At 36.8% G+C, this 23,357-nt stretch overlaps 1 protein-coding gene across 6 annotated transcripts in view; it reads right to left on the reverse strand.

The window, feature by feature from the left end:
* Nucleotides 1–2,351: 2,351 nt before the first annotated feature.
* Nr1h4 (nuclear receptor subfamily 1 group H member 4) overlaps nt 2,352–23,357 on the reverse strand; it is a 72,733-nt gene continuing 51,727 nt past the window's right edge. For all 6 annotated transcript variants that reach the window (XM_046419324.2, XM_046419322.2, XM_046419323.2 and 3 more), the window contains 5 exons: nt 23,110–23,208; nt 22,671–22,770; nt 18,972–19,118; nt 4,563–4,676; nt 2,352–2,942 (listed from right to left, as the gene is read on the reverse strand). In XM_046419324.2, coding sequence (XP_046275280.1) covers nt 2,701–2,942; nt 4,563–4,676; nt 18,972–19,118; nt 22,671–22,770; nt 23,110–23,208 — 702 coding nt within the window. In that variant the 3' untranslated portion in view covers nt 2,352–2,700. The remainder of the gene's footprint in view (nt 2,943–4,562; nt 4,677–18,971; nt 19,119–22,670; nt 22,771–23,109; nt 23,209–23,357) is intronic.

Below are 23,357 nucleotides of genomic sequence, written 5' to 3' on the forward strand. Positions count from 1 at the left end.
TTCAAATGAATACCCCTTTTGTACTGACCAATCACCCCTACCCAACTTGTTCCAGCCAGTGAATGTGCTAATCATGTTTTAGAGTTGTTATTTGATTTTCCCGCGGTGTGTGATGATTTGCTAAGAGATGCTATGATGTATGTGAAGTCCCTGCCCTCTCCAAAGAATGTATAAAACTGCTGCAAACCCTGGGCTTGGGGCCTCTCAGGATCACCAGTTGCTGTGGGTGCGCGCGGAGGACCGAGCTAGCTCGCAATACACACCTCTTTGCTGCTTACATCAATCTTGGGTCTCTGGTGGTCTTTTGGGGGTCCCGAATTCGAGCATAACACTGTTACCAGTTTATCATCAAGAATACCTCTCAGGAACAGCCAAATGGAAGAGATACACAGGGCAAGGTCTGAGGGAGGGAAGGAGCACCTCCCTGTGTTTACCAACCCCCTAAATTTCCAAATCTCATTGTTCAGGGGTCTTTAAGGAGATCTCATTACATAAGCATGATTTATTAAATTATTGACTTTTGGTGATTAAAGCCTATCTCCAGCCCTTCTTTCCCCAGAAGTCAGGGGTTAGGGCTGAAAATTTCACTCTTTAATCATTCAGTTGGTTCCTCTAGTTGTAACCCAACCTGAAGTGATCTAGGGGCCCACCAAGAGACACCTCATTAATAAACCTAGGAATGGTTAAAGGGAGCTTGTTATAAATATCAAAAGATTATTCTATTAACTCTATCACTCAGGGATTTCCAAGGGTTTTTGAAGCTCTGTGTCAGGAACCAGGATCAAAATCAAAATATGATTTGTTTGTTTGTTTGTTTTTGGTAGTTGTAGATGGACAGCATTCCTTTATTCTGTTTATTTTTCTGCAGTGCTAGGATCAAATACAGTGCCTCACATATGCTAGGCAAGTGCTCTGCCACTGAGCCACAACCTTTGCTCCAAAATATGTATTTCTTATAGTATCATAATTAGTTTTCCATATGGTAAGCATCATTGTTTGCTACTATAAGGTCATAATCATTTTAATAAATCCAGATATACAGGATTAAGCTTCTAGCTCTGTTCCCAGCGTCCCCACAGTCCCCATGTCTCACAACTTCCCCCAAAAGATACCTTGTGATCTGGAGACACCAAACCACACACAGTTCCCCAAAGCTGGATCTACCCTTTGAGACATTCAGAAATGTATTTGTCGTAAGTGTCTTTTCCTCACCAGCCCTCTCCCCGAGGGCCTGCCTATATTCTCACTTGCCTCTTCATTAATCAACTATATCCCTTTAATCACTGGAGGCCGATATGTTCACTTTACAAAGGTGAAGCTAAAGTTTAGAAAGGAATGGTGCTCCCTGCTGTTGTCCTGTAGATTAATTTTGGTCTCCTGGGGAATCTGCATAATTCCCACCTTCTTCCTGTTGTGGCTGCCCTTCTTTCACCTTGACTCCTAGCCATGGAATCCAGGGCTATCCTTTGAAACCTAAAGGAAATGCCACCTCCTCCAAGACTTTCCCCAGTTGGGTAAGCCCACAGAGCGCTTTCCTGTGCACCCCAGGTCATTCCCTCCAGTTGATTACTGGGTCTTAACCATTTTTGTATCCCTCATGGAGTTTAACCAAAAAAAAAAAAAAATGCATGCACTTAGTTGTATCAAGATAGAATCCACTCCCTTTTCCACTGACTACTTATTTTTAGAACTTCAGGGTTGCTTTAGTATTTTAATAAAAAAAAAAAACTCTTTGTTTGCTAAGCAAGCACCATTTTGGCTGACTTCAGGAAAAAGGAAGATTTAAGATCATCATTTATAGAAGGTGTGTTTTTGTATTCACCAAAGAATAATGGGGAGAAGAAAGCAGCCTAGAACAATGAAGGAAGGAAATGAACTAATTCCTGCTTTGGGGGAAGTATACAACAGCTGTGCACCCAGCTGTAGGAGTGTTTTCAAATAGCAAAACAAAACAAATGCAAAAGTGATTAATTGTATACACTGGAGCCACTAGTGAGCACTTTAAGAGAGATAAGGGTATGTTCCCTCACTGTAGTTATCTGCCAGCTCTCAATTTGTAAATGCAGTGTCAAGACTGTAACTAGGGAGAAAAGGGATGCCTCGAGGGGATATTTTACATGAAAATCATTAACTTTTCTCTATTCTATTCTCTTTGAACTTCAAAGAAAATGAAATGATCACAGGGCTATTATGAATGAAAGAATGTGCACCATGACTTCTCCAGGCACGAGAAAAGGACCATTTAGTTATAAAGATTTATCTTTCTGTAAAGTACCACCCCTCCAGGTTCTACAGGATGTCTTATATCACTTAAAGAAATATTTGTCAAATTTTGTTCCCAGAGAAAAGCCTTTTGCCATTATGCTCAGTTTATTGCTAAAATTGAACACAACTCTTTAACAAAATATAAGCAATAGGGTAAGAGAAAGAGCAAAATGGGGTTTCCCCCAGTTCAACAGACAGAATAGAAGTGACAATCAATTTAATTAGGCAACAGGGCATGCCAATTAGAAAGTAGGATTCCCTGGAGCCTTGTAAAATATAATATAGAGAAGTAATTCTATCTAACCCCATATTTACAGCTGTGGAAGTTATATAATTACTGCATAAATATTCATCAAGATTCTTGAGTGAAACCAGGTACAAATGAAATAAAGGAAAGTCATACATCAGATTTATATTACAAGGGTAGAAAGGAGCTCAACACTGCACATCCCAGATTTCACAGAGCAGTGGGGTGAACTTGTGATCGTTTACTCTCCATGACATCAGCATCTCAGCGTGGTGATGGTTGAATGTCCGCAATTCCGTCAGGCGACCCAGAAGACAAGCAAAATGCTGAGGATTTTCAGGCTGATGAATCTTGCACAGTTTTTGTAACACATCGAGCAGTGGTTCCTGAAGTTTCTCCACTGCCTCTCTATCCTTTATGTATTGTCTATCTGTTTTGGAGTTTAAAATAAAGTGACAAAATTTAAAAGTGGGAAAGCATTAATTTGGCATATTATAGCAAGGTTAACTTTTGGGAAATGTACATGTACACTCAAAATGTACAAATTAATATACACCCATGCAATCACATGTATATCAAGATATGAACATCTAATGCTCCCAGGAATCCCCTTTAATGTCCCCTCCCACCAAAGGCCCTGAAGGTAATCCATGTGATAGATATAAGTACCCTTTCTGATGGGTATAATCCCAGGGGTGAAATTGCTGGGTTAAAGAATATCTATGTGTGTAATTTTAGGAGGAGGTTCTGCCCAACAGTTTTTCTTTCTTTCTTTCTTTCTTTCTTTCTTTCTTTCTTTCTTTCTTTCTTTCTTTCTTTCTTTCTTTCTTTCTCACTGTTTATGGCTTTAAAAAAAGAGCAACTAGCTTCTGCCTCAATACCATGCATAAAAATGGCTTAATAATTTTTTTTCTTTGTGATGCTAGGGATTAAACCCAGGGAGCCTTGTGCATGTGAGGCAAACACTCTATCAACTCAACTATAGCCCCAGCCCTAAAAAAAAAAAAAAAAATGGTTTAAGGCAAGCATTATAATTATGCTTTACAAATCCTAAACATGGCACAAACCTGCCATTACTTGCTCCCAAATACACTTACAAGTGAATTTTATGTACAGAGGTATCAATATTGTTTAAGACAAGAAAATCGGAAGCATCACACTATATAAACATATGGTAAAGATTTAGTAATTGTACATCCATAAAATGGATTATTATGCACACATTATAACAAACTTTTACCAATATAATCATACAGCTTACAATTGTAAATCAATACAACTGTAAAACAATTGGAATGACTTGGAAAAGGTCTATTAACAAGCTATAAACTTTAAAAAAGCATAATATGTTCTCTATTATTATTATATGAAGTACATAATTTATTATTTATTTATTCAATACCAGTGATGCTTACCCAACAAGGTATATCCCTAGCCCTTTATATATTTTATTTTGAGATAAGATCTTGCTAAGTTGCTTATGGCCTCACTAAATTGCTGATGCAGACATTGAACTCGTGATCCTCCTGCCTAAGCCTTCTGAGCTGCTGGAATTACAGATGTGCATCACCACACCTGATGCATTTATAACCCTGCTCAAATGTCAACCACTTAAAAAAGACTTCTCTGACCACTATTTAAAATATCATTATCCCACCACTTTCTTTCCTTATATTCTCATCATTACATTTTAGAAGCATTTTCTATCTCCTGAAAATTTATTTTTATTAGTTTCATCATTTATTATCTTCTTTGTACTAGTAGAATGTGAGCCCCATGGGAGTTGTATCTTATCATATCCCTAATGTCTAGTACATAGTATATGTTCAACATGCATTCACGGGATGCACAAGGGTGATGTTTTGGAAAAAAAGATTAAGAAATACACTAAAATGTTAACAATGGCTCTATTTGAATGGTAGAACTACAGAGCATTTTATTTGTCCTTTATGTTTCTGTGTTTTCCAAATTTCCTTTAATAAGCACTATTACTGTTATGCCAAGGGAAAAAAACAAAAGGTATAAAAATTTAATGCACAACTGAAATTACCTGGAGAGAGGATAACAATTGCTGTAAGCAGAGCATACTCTTCTTGAGTCATTTTCAATTCCCCAATACTTTTATAAAAACTAAACATAGGTGTGATATAGTCATCAGAGATACCTACACGAGAAGGTTGAAAAATTACAATTACAGTAATATTTTTGAAGGACTAAAAAGCTTAAAACTAGAAACACATTGCATAAACATACGATGATCTCTATCCCCATAGGTACACATTTAAATAATCATATAATTTAAATTTAGTCAAAAGCAGAACATTGCAAAGAAGACCAACTGATAAAATCCTCAAAGTACAGATTTCAGCCGTGTCTTTGTTTCAGTCACTACTGTCTGACATTAAATAATAATGCTTTTGAATTGCTAGAAAGTATTTCAAAATTCCACCATTTTCCAGATGGAGCTTAGTTAAATCTTGTTTAATAGTAATATCTATAATCAAGGCATAGAAGGCATCTTAAACAACTGACAAAAAAAAAATTGTTCTTTAGTCGAGAAGTATTGACAGCTCTGTTGAATACACTGGCAGTGTTCCTATCAAAGGGTACCAATCTCTGGCCAGAGTAGCAGGCCTACTTGCCCATTACCTACTTGGCATAGGTCCTTGGTGTTCTCTTCAAACTCAGTACGTCCAAAATCAAAGATATCATGTACTGAACTCTCTCACCTTCCTCTAAAGCCACTTCTTTCCTGGTTTCCCATTCTCAGTAACTGATATCTTTATCCACCCCATTGCCCAGGCCTGATAACTGGGACCCAGGTGGCTGGTCTTATGGATTCTCCCTTCTCCCCTCACCTGTTGCTCTCTCCACTCTCCATGTCTCCTGGCTCTGGCTGAGTTAGCTTAAAGTCCCATCTCTTTCCATCTGGGTTACTGCAAGTACCCCCTCGATGGCCTTCCTGTCTTCAACTTGTTCCTCTTCAATGCATCTTTTATCGACCTACCAGAATGACCTTTCTAAAATTCAAACCACACACTTTCTCCCCACTTCTTATAAGTCTTTCCATGGCTTACAACTTCCATGATTTTTGCCACAAATTTTTAACTTTCTTCCTTGACTCTGTCCCAGCCATCCCTAACGGTGTGGGCCTCCTCCATGTTTGTATAGTCACTGTTACACATGACACGACACAACACACACTTGTGACAGACCCTTTTTCTGTTTCCAAAACACTAAATCTGGCACACGTTTAGTTCCAGTGTGCACTTGTTTTAGTGAACATCTGTAACTTTCTTGACTCCTACCTATGGAGACCCAGCACCTGGTCTATGCAAACTGTAAAAAACAAACAAACAAACAGTGGCACTGTCTTTTTTTTCTCTTTTCCTTTTCCCTGTATCATCAGATACCTTCTTTGTTTCATGTTCCTCTTTGATCTATCCTCTATCCAGGACACCAGAATGACCTTCATAAAATTCAAACCACACACATCTCCCCACTTCTTACAAACCCACTGATACTTTGTTGAAGGAATTATCTGATCCATTGGTGAGTCTCTGGAAAGAAATCCCTATAAGTCCTAGCATTGACTCTTTGCTCCAGCCAAGGGACAAGATTCTAACAAAGAGTTCTAAAAATAGCATTAGGCAGCAATTTTATTATGTAAGGACCCTTTTTATAAGACACCCCCCCCAGAACCCACCCCTGGTAATAGTAGGAGGCCATATTTGTTGAGTACTTATTATGTTTTAGGCACTGTTCTAAGTACTTCGTATGCAATAATTAATCTTTCTAATATCTCATAAAGCAGATACAGAGAGGTATATGACTTGTCCAAAGTCACACAGCCAGTGAGAGGTAAACTAGAATTCAAACCAAAGCTTGTGGGCTTTGTCTAAACTGCCACTACTTTTCTATCTAGCACCCTTATTTCTAGCCATATTTAGCCACTTGTTCCCATAACAATTCAATCTGCCCTGTTTCTGCATGTATTGTTCTCTCTCCTTGGAATATCATTTTTCTCCTTTATCTAGCTTACTCCTCTTCATAAGTTAAGATTTCTTTGTGTCTGCTCAATCAACAAATATCAGCTTGGTGCCTGTTCTGTGCATGGCTCTATTCCAGAAGGGCCTTTGGCTGGGAAATCAAGGAAACAGAAAATACTGTGATGTGACTTATAGATGAATTAAGATGAGGATGCATCTCCCAGGATTGTTCCAGATGAGAACAGACTGCTCTATTCCTTTCCAAACCAGATCTAAAGCCAAAGAGCCTTGGCTGAACTGAACCAAAATAAATTTGATTCTGAATGCTGAAGAGTACAATTATCAATTTTATTGGTATACTTTATAGAAAGTGAATTTATCAGAAAGTCTAAATCCTCACTTTAGAAGACTATGAAGAATCTTCCCAAAATAAATCTTGGGCTTTTCCCTCTCTAGTCAATGTACCACACTCTTCTCCCCTTTACTTCTGATTCTTTAATTGACCCCAGTGGGCTCTCTTAACAACAAAGTCTTTGTTGAGCAACTTGGGGATTCCATCATGTGGAAGGGTGCCCTTTATTCAGCTGTCACAGATTGAACTGAATCCCCACGACCAAACTGGATACAGTTTAAAAAGCTGTGGACTGGAGTATGTGAGTCTAGAAATAAAAGTCCTGGCTCTCAACACAGTGCATAGGAGGCCATGAGCCAGCTCTGAGTGAAGTTTGACTCCACAACTTAGTCTTGGGTACAATGCTTAAACTTTTTAAGCCTTAGGTCTCTTATCTGTGAACTGTGAATTATATAACAATAATATCGCATGAGATAATGTGTCAAGAGTGTTTAGCACAATGCCTGGCTCATAAAAAACCCTTGATAAATGTTAGAGCAAATAAGCACAAAACCTACTGTTGCTATTCAGGTGAACTGAATCCACACATTAGTTCATCTTAAACTTAGTTCATTTTAGTTTTAGATTAAATTTACTTTTACCTTTACAAAGTTATGTGTTTTTTTAAGAAAATCATTCTGTATATGACTGAGAAGAAATACAAATAAGCTGATCAGTGATTTGCCTCAAAAGATTTCCATATATTAAAGGTAAACTAAAATCTGAATTTTTCTCACTAAGATTTTCTTTTCTATCTTCAAAAAATGGCTGTCTTTATGCTCTCTTGAGCATGTATGGACTTTATCCATCATTCATAGTTACCTAAAATAATAATTCATGACTATGCCATAATCTTAAATAGTACATGCAATTTGGAAGTGATATTCAAGGCAGCTGATTTTAAAATGTCCAATTTTTAGAAATCATCTTTGAATACCTAATTTCCTGGTTTATTTGTCTTTCTAAATCCCCACTTATCCTCCAAAAATATTACTTCAATTAGCTATCTAATTATACTTGGTACTATTTGAGGAAAATTGAGTTAAAATGTTTATTATGATTGTTTCATTTTGTGCAAGTTTTCTATATTTATAATACTGGGTATTATAAATATAGAAAACCAATAATAGAGTTCTTAAAAAATAATAATTTTCCAATAGGATGAATCAAATATAAATGTGCTTTGGAAATTAGAGTCAACAATCATTAACCACACAAAAACTAAGGGTGTGTTTTCAAGATTTTGGGAAACAGGGATTTCTAAAATAAGTGTAATGACAATATTATCCTGAAGGAGGCAGCCTTTTCCAGTTTTTCCAGCTTCCTCCTACTTCCTAACTGCTTTCTTAAAATTTGCTTCGTTTTTGCTCTTGTGACCAATCAGTTGATTTTTGGTCACTAGAGGGGGCTATTTTCTAACTCAGTTGCCAAGACTTTGCCATGAAAAACTCTGAAATTGTTAAAATAACAACAAAATTTATATTTTTACTCCCCAGTTTATTTATTTTCCCTTAAAGAGTTCTGTGATGGATGAATTAATTATTCAATTATCAGAAATATTCTCTTAGAGAATAACCATTTGACACAATAAACACTATCTTGCTTTATTTTAAAATGAATTGTCTTTTGTCTCCAAATTAACTTCCTAGCCTTAATTAGGAACAACAACAAAATGGCTTATTTGTATGTGTGAGTGTGTATTATATACAAGGATACATATTATACAAGACCAATTTCTTTATGATTTACTGTAACTGAGGATCCCACTTGTCAAAAATGAGGCTTTTGCAGACCTATGTAATTTTTAATTCTTTCAGTAATGATGCCATCCCATAAGCCTCTGATGACATACAAGGCTATATCTGCTTTCTGCTTTCCTTTCAGACTAAACTCTTGCCCTCCCAAGGCTTTCTTCTGAACTAACTTCTGGGTTCCTAAAGGTGAATCAGTTTGTTGCCTACAATACATATCTACCTTCCCCAGCCCAGCCTCATGACCATGTAGGTGGAGGGAGATCCTGGCTCCCACCCACAGTCATTTCCCATAGCAGAGGTTGGTGTAGTCAGAAAGAGCAGTGCAATTCTGGCTAATGAGACTGAAGGGGAAATCTACTGGGATGCTCCTTAGAGAGATTTCCACCCTTGGGACTCATTCCTCTCTTTCCTTTGGCCATTGTGGAGCTTGGAACTGCTGTGGCCATTAGATGACCAGGAGGAGAACTTGCCTGTGAAGCCAACACACCAAGGTTAGCAGAGGAAAAGGAGCTGTGTTTCTGGTGATGTGCAGAGCCCCTGGATTAACCAATTCTGCTGCCACCCTTCCTCATTTGAGTTAACACATTTCCTTATTTTTAAGGCCATGTTGGGTTAGATTTTTTTGTTACCCTCAACCACCAGCATTTTAATAGGGATCTCCCCTAATAAATGAGAAACATGTTTTATGTCTTCATATTTTGTCCCCTGAAACATAATACAGGGTCCTTTTTAGGGTAAAGCACCCTACCCATGTTCAAAAGCATGCTACCCATTGTTCCAAAGCCAAGTTCAAGAGTGAAGCAGAATTAGTTGCTTTATTTTCCATGTTCAATTTTATGATACCTATTACAATTTGTATCTCTGCTCTTATAGTGTGTGTGTATATGTATGTGTATATATATATATATATATATATATATATATATATATATATATATATATATATATATATATATATTATAAGAGCAGGAACCAATTACTGCAGCTCCAATGCCTGGAATGTGCCTGATCCATAAAGGCTACTCCATAGATGTTTCTTATTCATCCCTGTATCTCTAATAATATCATCTTTGTGAAGATGTGGCAAGAGATTAATAAATATTTGTTAAATTTGGAATTATTGTGTTTTGTTGGTTCCTTGTGACAAAGATGACATAGCTGTGAAATGTGATTGGGCAAGAGATGTCATTAGGACAATAGGAACATTCTTGAGGTGCTAAGAAAAGTTCCAACTGCAAAATTATCCAGTGAGTCATTTGTGCCACACTCTTAGTCTTAAAAAAAGAAGCTGCTGTCATTGCATTAGCAATTTTTTTTTAAAAACCTACTATAAATATAAAATATTTCATTTAAAATACTTAATAAATGACATTCTTTGTATTAGGCCTCACTGGTACTTGGAGTGGCCAATGTTTGTACTGTCAAGTTTAAGATTCATTCTAACAAACTTTACCAATATTTGTATACCTGTCCCAGGCACTGTGGTAGTGTTAGGAATATAAAGTCCTCAAGCAATTAACAGATCAACAGAAGAGACAGATGCATAAATAAATACATGATGTCCGTCCAAAAATGAGCAAGTACAAAGGACTTTGGGGAATACAGCTAAGGAGCAATGGTTCTGTCCAGGAATAATGAAAATACCAATTCATATTCCTTTAATACTTCCTGTCCACTTGAAAGAAAAATTTTTCCTATAATTGAGCTCCAAGTTGTCCATTGTCAAAATAATCATGTGATCACTTTCAAATTAAAATAGTAAGAATTCTAAACTTTAAGCATTTACCTTTCTTATATTTTCTCATTTGTTCCTTTCTTTGAAAGATAGTATTTGAACTGATCATCAGATTACTGCTGCTTCTTGGGAAATTTTTAATTCTTTTTATTATTTTTGCTTGTGTATGTTACAAAGCCTAAAGCAGTAAAATTATACACACACATACACATATTTAAAGAACAGAAAAACAGGCACAGTATATTTTAGTATAGTACTACTAACTAGCTACAACTTCATCTCTCTAATATCTTCTTTCTCTAACCTCATTGTCTCTATTTATTTTATCATTTATTTAAAAGCAATTTGACATTGTTAGCTGCTGCTTATACTTTCCATCTCAATTGAAAGGCAGGAGCTGATTTGCTGGGTCTATATTAGACCTTGGTGAGTGACAGGTGCAGCATGTAGTTAAGGCACTGGGCTTGCAGTTAGAACACCTGCAGTCACTTCCTGAACTCTACTGATGAGCTGTAGGACCTTGGGCAAGTTATCCAGCCTCTCTAAGTCCATTTCCCATTCTATAAAATACAAATCTGACACCTACCTACAGGAGCCACTGGGAGTACAAACAAGATGATTATGTATTCCTGAATAATACTCTCTGAACTGAATACTTCATTTATGTCTATTGGGGGACCTAAAAAAAGGGGGAAAGCCTATAAAATTTAGGAGTTATTTATATTTGAAAAGAACAGAAAAAACTTGCTTTGTTCCATAACAGGTTATTGCTAATTTCCTTACTGTTAAAAAGTAAATCCATTCAGTGTAACCACTATTGTGTTTTACGGCATCATTTTTGATTATTCCTATTTTTATTAAAAATTCTAGCTTAAAAACCTAGTTTGCCTTATAACAGTACATTAGGAATGAAATCATTGCTGCACAATAGTGTAAAAACAATCCAACCACAGATTATGTCATATATATGTTCTGAAGCTTCCATTAACATAAACAAAAACTGTAACTCTCATTAAGTAAAAGCATCTCATGAGACAGTATCTTTGTGTATGTAAGTGAAATGGAATAATAGAAAACAAAAGAGTATGAATTTGAAGAATGAGGAGAGAAAATTCACATTTTATTCTTTAAAGAGTTCTGCAGACATAAACAGGGGAACTTTGAGAGGTAGTGCTATTCTAGAATTAAACATATAATAGAAATCAGAACATGTTACATTAGCATAAGAATGAAAATTTCTGAAAGGTCACCGTGCAAGATCAGGCTTTTATGTAGAATGTGGAAGAGGTAGTGTTCTGAAAATCCATGGATGGGGGAAGAAAATTAATAAGTATTAATAAATAGAAGAAACAGCATTATGGATAATAAAATATGAAGCAGCACGTGAGTTTGGATGGTTTTTATTGTCACAATATGTGGTTGATATTTGGGGAAAGGATCTTATTATGAACTAGAGACGTGCTGTGTTAGTCAAATTTTCATTGCTGTGGCAGAAATACCTGACACAAACAACTTAGAAGAGGAAAGATTTATTTTGGATCATGATTTCAGAGGTTTCAGTCTGTGGACTAGGTGACTCCAAGACAGAAACATTGTGATGGAAAGGTGGGGCAGGGGGAGTGCAAGGAAGGGGCCAGGGATCAGATACAGACCCCAAGAGCACATCCCTAGTGACCTACTTCCTCCAAACATGCCCCACCTGCCTACAGTTTCCATCTCCTCCCAGTGGTTCATTCCAATTATTAATCCATCAAATGTATTAGTCATTGATGAGGTTAGAGCCTTCGTGATTCAATTGCTTCTCAAAAGCCCAACCTCTGCACATTGCTGCACTGGTGGCCAAATCTAAGCTTCAGGGGAGGGGGACATTCCAGGTAGAAACCATAATGCATGCATATTTATTTGTGCAGATTATATTGTAGAAAACTGAATTCTTGATCTTTTCTGAAACCTAAAGAATCACAAGTTCTGAAATTTATGAAAGGAGAGCAAAGTTTCTTGGTTTTTTTTTTTAATGAGTATATATGTTAAACCTGGAAGAACTTCATGATTTCTCACTTATATATTACATTAGTGTCTTTATAGGTCTCCCTACTTGTAGTCTCAATACCTCCAAATCTTCATTCAAATCTTCAAGCTAGAAAGAGCTCCTGTGGTATAGTTATGGTCATGTCATATATGCTCAGAGTATTACCAAGGCTGTCCACTGTGTAAGAACTAAATTGAACTATTTTGGTGGCATTCAATGCCCTCAGTAATCTAGCACTTGCTACATCTTCCATTTAATAATATTGTTGTCTAAAACATCGAAGCACTTGTAAATTCTATACATGGATAGTCACTCACTATTTCTATATTATTTGCACTATTTCTATATTATGGAAATATTATATCATAGTGCAATATTATATGTGACATATTACAGTGATTCTGTTTCTTTCTGTTTGGAATGCCTTTCTCAGATTTTTGTGGCTATTAAATTCCCAGTCATCCTGCATGATTCAATTATTATTATTTTTTTTTTGGTACTAGGGATTCAACCCAGGGACACTCAACCTCTGAGCTATATCCCCAGCCCATTTCTTAAATTATTTTTATTTTGAGACAGTCTCACTAAGTTGCTTAGGGCTTCACTATGTTGCTGACTTTGAACTTGCTGGCCTTGAACTTGCAATCCTCCTGCCACAGCCTCCCACACTGCTGGGATTATAGGCATATGCCCCTGCACCCGGCCAATTATTAATTTTTTGAGCCCATCCTAACTCACCAAGTAGACTTAGGAAGGCAGACATTCCTTTATGCTCCAATTTCGTTTTATATAAATCCTCATATTTGCTCGTCCACTTCCCAATAGTCTACAAGATGCTGAAGGATGAAGATCATGTATCCTCATCTCCATATCTAATTCACTATACAGTGTCTTGTATAAAACAAGTACTTGCATTCAGTGTATATTTGTTGAATGACAACTCAAGAAATGAATAGAAAAATCTCATAAGGTATCCAATTACTGCATATTTTCACAAATATTTGCTGCTGGAATCATCACATAGAAGACATTGCTAAACTGCCCCCAACATCCATTTTCTTCTTTTAGAGCAGAGTTTCTCAGTCTTGGCACTATTGACATTTTGGACCAGATCATTCTTTATGGGGGTGGGGGCTATCCTGTGTACTATAGGATGTTGAGCATTCCTGGCCTCTACCTACTGTCATAGTGCCTCCAAAAATATCTCTACACTGCCAATGTCCTCTGAGTGTGTATTTTGGGACAATCATCCACATTAGAGAACCACTGTGTCATTGTGCAAAAATAACATTTTCGTCTGGGCACATGGCTTCGTTGAATTTAGATGTGATGAAGAAGGTCTTGCTAAGGGAATGTCAGAATCACAAGTATAGCTTCTGGATCATTCTCTTACAGCGAGGATGTGCCATTCTTTTCTTCCTTGCCCTCTCTACTGTTTGTAATGTGAATGTACCAAAAATAAGAAGAAGGGGGAGGAAGAAGGGGAAGAGGAGGGGGAGGAGGGGGAGGAGGAGGGGGGGAGTTATTTTGAATCTTAGGGTGAAGTTGGTGCCTTTTCATGGCTAAGCAATGACCCAGAAAGACCCTCTGAAGCTGACCTATCACCTCTGTTCTCCTTATGCCCACATCATTGCAAGATAGTGTCTATTTTGCTTCAGCTCTCTCTTTCAAAGCCAAAACTCTAACATAAATTTTATATGACTGTTGTAATTATTTCTTTTTCTATTTCCCCAAAGGAGATGAAGTCCTTTAGAATCATGACTTTAATCTGTATCTTATTGATCTTTGTATCCCCAGTGTACCCGGCCATAACAACACTCAAAAAAATTGCCTTGCAAAAACATGAGTGAGTAGATCAATGAATGCAGGTCCCAGAAGAAACCATATTCCACTCTTACTAGACAGATACCATACTGGATGGGAAGAATGGAAATGATGGGATTCTGAACTGATGTGGGGCTCATGGAGGGAGAAGAGGGCTGATGTATCAACAACCTCAGAAATATGAGGAGGTCTATCTACAATGATGATGTGAATTAGAAGGGTTTGACTATTCTTCAGGCATTCTTAAGAGAATGTCAGTCATCTCTATAATTAATCATCACTTAGAAATGTTCTTCAGGCAAAAAACTAGGCCTCTGACTACATCAATGTTTATAGCAGCTCAATTCACAATAGCTTAAGCTATGGGACCAACCTAGGTGCCCTCCAACAGATGAATGGATAAAGAAAATATGGTATATATACACAATGGAATATTACTCAGTCATAAAAAAGAATGAAATTATGGCATTTGCTGGTAAATAGATGGAACTGGAGACTATCATGCTATGTAAAATAAGCAAATCCCCCAAAACCAAGCCTAATGTTCTCTCTGATATGTGAATGCTAACTCACAATAAGTGGGGGTGTGGGGAGGTAGAAGTCATTGGATTAGACAAAGAGAATGAAGGAAGGAGGGGGGGATGGGAATAGGAAAGACAGAATAAATCAGACATGACTTTCCCATGTTCACATGTGAATCCATAATCAGTGTAACTCCACATCAGGTACAGCCATAAAAATGTGAAATTATATTCCATGAATGTATGACATGTCAAAGTACATTATACTGCCATGTGTAACTAAAATTAACAAATAAATTTTTTTTTTTAAAAAAAAAGAATAGGTCTTTGAAAAGCACTCAATTTGATAAAGGGAGGAATAGGATAATTATTTTTTCCTGCTGATATATTGGAGAGAAGCTCCAGAAACCGAGGGTAGCCAGAATTCAAAGAAGCCTAGATATAAACACCTGCCTGACCTTCGTCCTTGAAGCTTTTGTGTCTTCATAGCTAGAACCACTCCATGTTCCCTAGTAGGCTCATCCCTGGCCCAGACTCAGGAACCTCTGCGGATCCCTATGCTGCATCTAATCCCCATTCTGACATATTGACGAAGCTGGGGAGTCCCTTTCCCTTTAAGCATGACAGAACTTCCTTGAGTCCAGATACCTTTGGCCTCTTCTTAAATCTACCTTCTCCCAACAAGGTCATCAGTTGAGAATGGAGAGGGAGGAATGCTGGGAGTCTGAAAAGAGAGAAAGTATAAGGTGGGAGCTCCCCAGACAACTGGAGTGAATTGCCTAGAGAAGAGGAATAAATGGAGAGCCTGAGGCCTACTTGAAGAGTGTGATCAGTAACATAAAGCAAGCCAGATCATGTTGCCACAGTTCTCAGGTTCAGGCAGAGTCGGTGGAGAGTTGTGTTCATTCAGGGATGGGGACAAAAAGGCAAGGAGTTGAGGATATCCAGTGAATGACCCAAGGAAGTGATCAGACTGATGGACCATGAATCCTAATCTTAGGTCCTAAAGAACTGAGGTCAGAGTCAATGGCTGGGGGGTTGGTAGATGGATAGTCACTGAATGGAGGTTGTTTTGGAGCAAAATATTATTGAATCAATAAAAGCAATGAGTTGAGAGTTAAGGATAATGTCAGAGGGAAAAAAATGGCTAGGATGGAGATTTTGAAGGAAGGAAGTAATTGGTATAAACAGGATCTAGGTCTGTAATAGGATTCATAATATCCTGCCTCAAAATGTTATGAAGAGCCAATTAGGTATTATTGTGAAGCATGACATTGGCTGTGAAGATGCCCCACTCAGATCTCCCTTTAGGAGCTCATAGTAGGAGCATTGTAGAATGATAACCTCCAGCTGGTGACACCAGTCTCCTCCCAGCCAGTGACTGAGCATCACAAGTGCTATCAGCTTCTTGTAGGACCCAAAGCTCACACATCTAGAATAAAGTCTGACATATAGTAGGTGCTGAATAATTATTTTCTTTTAACACTATAATTAACGGATCCATTCATTATTGAAGGCATACCTTTGTAAACATCTCTAAGTATTTCAGTAAACCTTTTTGAAAAATTGTGTTGTTATTGTTGTTGCTGCTGCTGCTGCCGCTGTTGCTCTCAATTCCATCACAGTGGGAGAGATTTTCCCCACCTCAGCTAAACTGGGGAAGGAACCCAGTCCCGCCACGGTGGGGTGGTCTTTATCGAAATGGCACCACCTGGGCTGGGGTTGTGGCTCAGCAGTAGAGAACTTGCCTAGCATGCTGAGGCACTGGGTTTGATCCTCAGCACCACATAAAAAATAAACAAAATAAAGGTTATCGTGTCCACCCACAACTAAAACAAATATTTAAAAAGAAAGAAATGGCACCCCCTGACTTAGCTCAGGACCCCAAAGATCCGACAGGAACAGGCGAAGAAAAGAAAATGGGAGCTGAGCACCCAGAAGAGAGAGCAATGAAAAAGCTGCTGGGCAATTCCCCGTCAGATGCCCTCTCACCAAACCACTTCAATTCGTATGGCAGAAATTACACCCATGTTCATTGCCTGGCTCCTGAATCAAGTTTCAGTGACTCCTCTTGGAAGAGGAGGAAAGAGAGAACACAGAGAGCTCCTGTGCCCAAACACTTTCTTTTGCTTACACTCAAGTGCAAAAGAGGTATCTATCCCCAAAATTGCTACAGGAAAGGTCTGGAAAAAAAAGGACTTTTTAATTATTTAGTTGTCAGTCTGGGATATCAATAACTCTGACCCTAAGGGAAGAACCACTTGAAAAGTAAATTAATGGGCCAGGCAGCTGCAGACAAGTCTCCGCTCACTCACTCATTCATTCATTCTTTCATTCAAGGGATATTTGCTGAGCATTTATTCAGGAAAGCATGTGTTAGGTGCCTGGGATAAAATACCGACTCAAGAAGAGGCAGACCTTGCCTTATGACGTTTGTAATATCAAAACGCAGGCAAGGTGAAGAACAAATAATACAGTCAGACATTAGACTTCAAAAAGATCAAATAGTTACAGGGTCTAATTCAATAACTTTAAGGAAAAGTGTGTTGGGGTGGGGGGAACACAATAAATAAGTATTGGAGCTGAGATTCAAGCCAGATACCAGTCAGTATTCTTAACCACCAGCATCTCTGGAATCTAAACACACATTAACTATAATAGGATCCTTTGAGAGTTGAAGAGGCCTCTGTATAAAATGAGTAATATTTTTCCACATAGTCATCATCCATTATTATTTATTTTATAACTTAGATTTGACTCATGGATTTTTTTTTTAGAGAGCCCTGCCACAGTCCATGGAAGCCAGAACCTAAAAAACGGCTGAGTTAAGCAAATGAGGTTTTTAATCCATCACAGGTGAAAGTCACAGTTTTCTACATAAGAGAAATCATCTATTTATATTCAGTAGCCTAAACTAATACTTGCCCTTAAATATTTGTTAAACCAATACATCAATGGATGTGTAAGAACAATGCATCTTTAAAAGGTATGTTTTTTAAAACTCTACTGGTGATGTAATTCTACTTCTAGATTTTGTTTTGTTTTGTTTGTGTGTTTGGTAACACAGAACAGGGATTTTTAAAAAAAATTTTCAGTTTTTGACCAAGAGGAGAAAACATAATGACTATGGTAAGACAGCTTTTAAAAAAATACTTTTCGATCCTTCAATTAGCTTATTTATATCACTATCACAGATGCAGAATAGCCTGAACACTCTCATTCCCATCTCTATTCTAAAATACTTTCAAAAGTCTTTAAACTTATTCCAACCAATCAAAGAATGATAAGATTTTGAGAAGTCATCTCATCTCATTTGCCCTCCTCCCCCAACTCAGACATAAAGTCCTTAAGGAAAATAAGAACATATTCTATTTTAAGGTTCTCTTAAGACAAATTGCTCAGAATTTCTAGAAACTCATCTCAATATTTCTTGATCCTCTCTGTCACAGTATTACTACATAATAAGTTAAACTGAGTTACATGTGTTATTATTTCCTTTCGTCTCTTGAAAGGCAGTGCAATATAGAGATTAAGATGCATGGCTTGTGGCCTTGCACATGCAAGGACCTGAGTTTAACTTCTGCCATTGTGAAAAGAAAAAAAAAAAAAGACACATGATTTCTGAAGTCAGATTTCCTATCCATCTCTGGGAAAGTTATTTAAATTCTTTCTAGCTCACTTTCCTCATCTGTAAAAACAGAAACAATAATAGTACTCATATCAGAGGATTTTTTTAAAAAATTTAATGAAATCATATGAAAAGTATTTAGAACAGAATCTGGAACCCAGTAAATGATATATAAAAATTGCCATTGTAAATGTGTCTCATTTTATTTTGAATAGTGATGGAAAATTGGATAATAGTAGCTGGAATCTAGTCTATTTCACCTGAAATTTTTGAATAAATAAATATTTCTGTAATGAATAAACTCAGCTCCTCTGTTATTTTTTTAATCAGACTAATTTTTCAGTCTTTTCAAAAGCCTTCCTTTAACATCTCATCTTAATGCAGTAAAGAGAAAATTTTTAGTATTTTGCTATTACAAAACAGATTTTTGTACCAAGACTCCAAAAGACCCATTTTTTTAGTGCCATTCTTCATGCTAGGCATGATGGACATATAATGTTGCATAAGACAGATAAGAGCCTGCCTTCCTGGGATATACCAATGTTTAGTTGCAGAAACAAACTCTTTACCATTAAGCAAATCACTTACCACTCTTTCGAATTCTTTCTTCCAATAGGTCAGCATGTCCAGCTGGCAGTTTCTTATTGAAAATCTCAGCTGACCGGAGGAACATAGCTTCAACCGCAGACCCTTTTAGCAAAGCAATTTGGTCTTCATGGTCCAAAGTCTGAAATCCTGAGTACAGATGATAATCAAATCAGAATCAAGGAGTTGTTTGTATAATATTTCACATTTTATATGTATATTAAGATTTTATCACCACCACCATCACTATTGATAAAACATTTCTATAAAGCAATTTTATAATTGTTTTGTGATTGGGTATTTAGCTTGAGTTCACTGAGTATTTCTTGTACTCCCCAAAATAGAAGCTGACTTTTATCTTCATTAAGTACGATTTATTGGACAAGTTAGGCAAAAGGAGTTGTCAAGACCATGCCAAATACCTGGCTGAGACAGACCAATTCAAATGAGTCAACCCTAAGAAACAAGAGGCTGGCAGATTATCTTTGAGTCATTAGTTTAGTTGTGCAGAGTCAACTCTGAAGAATCAAAGCATCCACAGCTAGAAAAAAAAAATTTAATGCATATCATGGGTCTTTAGTCAAAATTTAGAGAACGAGTAGCATTCCTCCACCAAAATTCTATCACAGTCAAATTTAGGTATCTTCTCTGAGTTTAAGACTTATCATACAAAATAGAGGAAAACAGACTAATATAGGAACAAATCACCAGCCTGAAGGCATATAAAACCACCTGGAAAAGGCAAAGTCCTTATCCAGGCATGTGTGGTAAAGTCCCAACACCCTCTCTGACCTTATTCTCTTCTTCTTCCTTCATTCTTTGTGCATCAGCCACACTGACAACCTGGTTCTGCTATGAACCCATGAGCCTGCATTTGCTCGGGGATGAATGCTCTTCCCTGATACATCCATGCTCCACTCCATCAGTGCCATCAGATCTCTGTTTTAGGGGTACCCTACTAAAATAGTCTCCCCAGCACTCACTAATCCCTACCTGGTTTATATCTGTTCATTGAACTTACCACCACCCGACATGATATTATAGGTTTATTTGCTTATTTGTTCATTGTCTGCCATGTCTATTGGAGTACAAACTTCTTTGGGCACAGATTTTTATCTGTTTTATTACTGTTGTATCCACAATGACTGGCACATCATAGGTACCTGAAAATTATTTGTTGGATAATTGAATGATTGAATCAAAGAGGGAAAAACACAAATTTGTGTGCATGCTGGTACACACACACACGTGCACACACACACACACATTAATAGAGGTAATTAATACCATTAGGATCTACATGGCTTAGGAAGGAATTAAATAGCAACCAAAATTTAAAGAAGACAGCAATGCTAATGATTAAGAGTCATTATCCTGCCAAGTGCACTGTAATTCCAGTGATTTGGGAGGCTGAGGCAGAAAGATCACAAGTTTAAGGTCAGTCTGACCAATTTTTGAGACCCTGATTCAAAATAAAAATTAAGAGGGCTGGTGATGTGGCTCAGTGATAGAGCACCCCTGGGATGTTCAATCCCACATACCACCAAAAAAAAAAAAAAAAAAAAAACAAAAAAAAAAACATTATTATCTTGGAGTATCCAAGAGCTCCTTTGAGAGAAGGAGCCATGCTCTACTCCCCTCTGGGTCTCCAGCACCCTGGACAGAGCCTGACACAGGCTCTGCTCAAGGAACTAAAGGGAAACACTCAACTGGAATCTTCTGAAAATACCCTTTCAGTATTGATGTTATATTGTTGAATATAATAACATTGTAATTTCTGCAATTGTTTTAAAATAATTTTTCCTTCTTGAGGGTTTATTTTTTTTCATCATATTTTCTCCTGTATTTGTATTGTTTTCCTTCTGCTTTACTCATTGAATATACATTAAATGTACTCTCCCTCAGGAACTAGGCTAGGCACTGAGAATTTTGAAGAAATGTTAATATATAGCCATTGCTTTCACGTAAGCTACCTTCGTATGAATAAGATATCTTTGTCTTCAATTATTTCTTGATTCAAGACCAACTGACCATTTGAACTGAAAAATCCTTTCCCATAAGTAACCAAAAATATCACATTTCTTTCCTTTTCTCAGCTCCTCCCAGCACATACAGTTTTCACTTTTATGTAATCCTGTTTTTTGATCAAGATTGCCTTTGAATTAATTAGCTATAGCAAATTAAGTTTATCTTTCATTGCTAACAAAGAAATGAAAGAATATCAATGTTTCAATGATAACAAGAACTTTCTCCCCACATTTTATTAGTTTTATGTAGACTTCTTCCTGTGACACATTTAATAAAATAATAGCATAATGCTGACAAAAGAGGGCAAATTAACATACCAAATTAAAATCTTATGACAGAACAGCAGTAATTTACATTACAGAGTTTTGCAAGGTATCTATTATACTCTTTAAAACCAGGGATTTGATACACTAAAAATTTTTTCTTAATTTAAAACACTGTAACAATTTCAACTGATTAGATTAGAGGGCACTGATAATGCAGCAGAAAGAATTTTAGGCTAGAAGATAAGACTCCCGCATTCTAGTTTCTGTGCTGCACCACAGACAGGACTGTTGATAAGTCCCTCTCCTTTACCTAACATGTACACTGTTCACCAAGTCCTGTCATTTTGCATCTGTCTTCATTTTGTTCCTCTTCCCTCTCCCACTGTTATTGCTTTATTTCAAGCCCTCTTGACAGGTCTTGTGCAATAGCCTACTAGCTGGTCCTCTCAGCTCCCATCCCTTCCTATTCAAATCCATCTTTTATGACCCTGATAAAACCACCTTCGTACAAGAAAAATTGTATCATTTCCCTCTCTACAAAATGAGAAGCCATCAAAATGTCTTCATCACCCGGGGGGGGGGGCAAGGATTAAATTCCTTAGTTAGGTCCTTGTCATCTGTACCAACTTGCTTTACTGTCAAATGAAGGAGTCCACCACAGACATCATGTTATTGTCACACTGAATTTTCTCTCCCATCTCTTAACAATCCTGTTCTTGTTATTGCCTCATTAACTTCTCATAAGATCTCTCAACTTGGAAAGCTCCTCTCCATGCCAACTGAAAACCTCCTTTGTGTTCTATTCAACACAAATATAATTCTCTCTGAAGTCTCCCTGTCTTTCTCAGACACCATGAGTAACTGTTCCCTCTCTGTTCTAACAGCTCATTTTGTGTGTATGTGTGTACGCGTGCATGTTTTAATAGCCTGTAACCACTTTTCTTGAAGGTAATAGCTAAGCAGCTAAGCATTTAGATACTTACAGAGTAAGTATCAACAATTACTTATTGGATGAACAAGTGGAGAATGACAACTTTACAAAGTCCCAATTTCTATTGATTTGGAAGAATCTTTATAAGTAATATTAAATATCCTTTATAACTCTAACTTTTCATGTCTATAATGGTTATATACGAATAGGATGTGAGATGATTCTCATCACACAATAAATATATCTGCCCTACACTCAGTGTCACAAGAATATTATACAGCATAGCAGAGAAGTGACTACATGTAAAGGTACCTGCCAACAGTAATAGTGATAAAAGATCTGATCCCAAAGGAATGTTTGAGACTCAAAAAAAAAAAAAAAAAAACAAACAAACCCATTATATGTAAAGTGATCAATATAATCTGTGGCAAATAAACACTCAATAAATATTAGCTTTTATTATTTAAAAAATACTACCTGGAAGTTTTTTTGTGAATTCTACAAGAATCTGTACATGAGTGGTAGCCATTTCTGTTAAAATGAGAAAATTTTCTTCTGCACTGAATTCTTCCTTTAACTAAATTTTAAGAAAAAAGCAAATGATTAATAAATAGATAGAAAAAAGGATAAATCAATATAAAATCATTAGACTACAGGAAAACAAAATTGAGATAATGAAATTTTAAAACCCAGCTCATATTTCTCAGATCTTTGGAGAGCAACTATTAACAAGATAGATGTGTGACTTCTTCCTTTTTAATTGCTTAATGCTGCTAAAAGTTTAAATTTAGAACTTAAATTTTTAGTTTGAATTATTTCAAGTAACATACCCATATAAAAATTTCACATCCAAGGTAATAAAAGCTCCAGAAAACATTAACTTTAAAGAAATATATTTTTTAAATATTATACATACAATTTTATTTGTGATTTCCTGAGGCATCCTCTGTTTGCTATATGAATCCATAATATAATGTAGAAGATTCTGTTGATCTGGGGTGAGTTCATTTTTCTCCTACACTGGCAAGAAAATAAAAGGTGTTAGGGAGGGCGGTTATAAGTCATTCTTCCTATATGTGCATTCACTTGGAGTGAACTGATAGCAAAGTATTGAGAAATGCCCTAAGTACAGCAGGAACTATGAAACTTAATATAGTGTGTAAT

Source organism: Marmota monax, unplaced genomic scaffold, assembly GCF_021218885.2.
Source record: "Marmota monax isolate L192 unplaced genomic scaffold, Marmota_monax_Labrador192_F-V1.1 WCK01_AAM20220418_F8-fsc00036, whole genome shotgun sequence".
Classification (NCBI taxonomy): Eukaryota; Metazoa; Chordata; class Mammalia; order Rodentia; family Sciuridae; genus Marmota; species Marmota monax.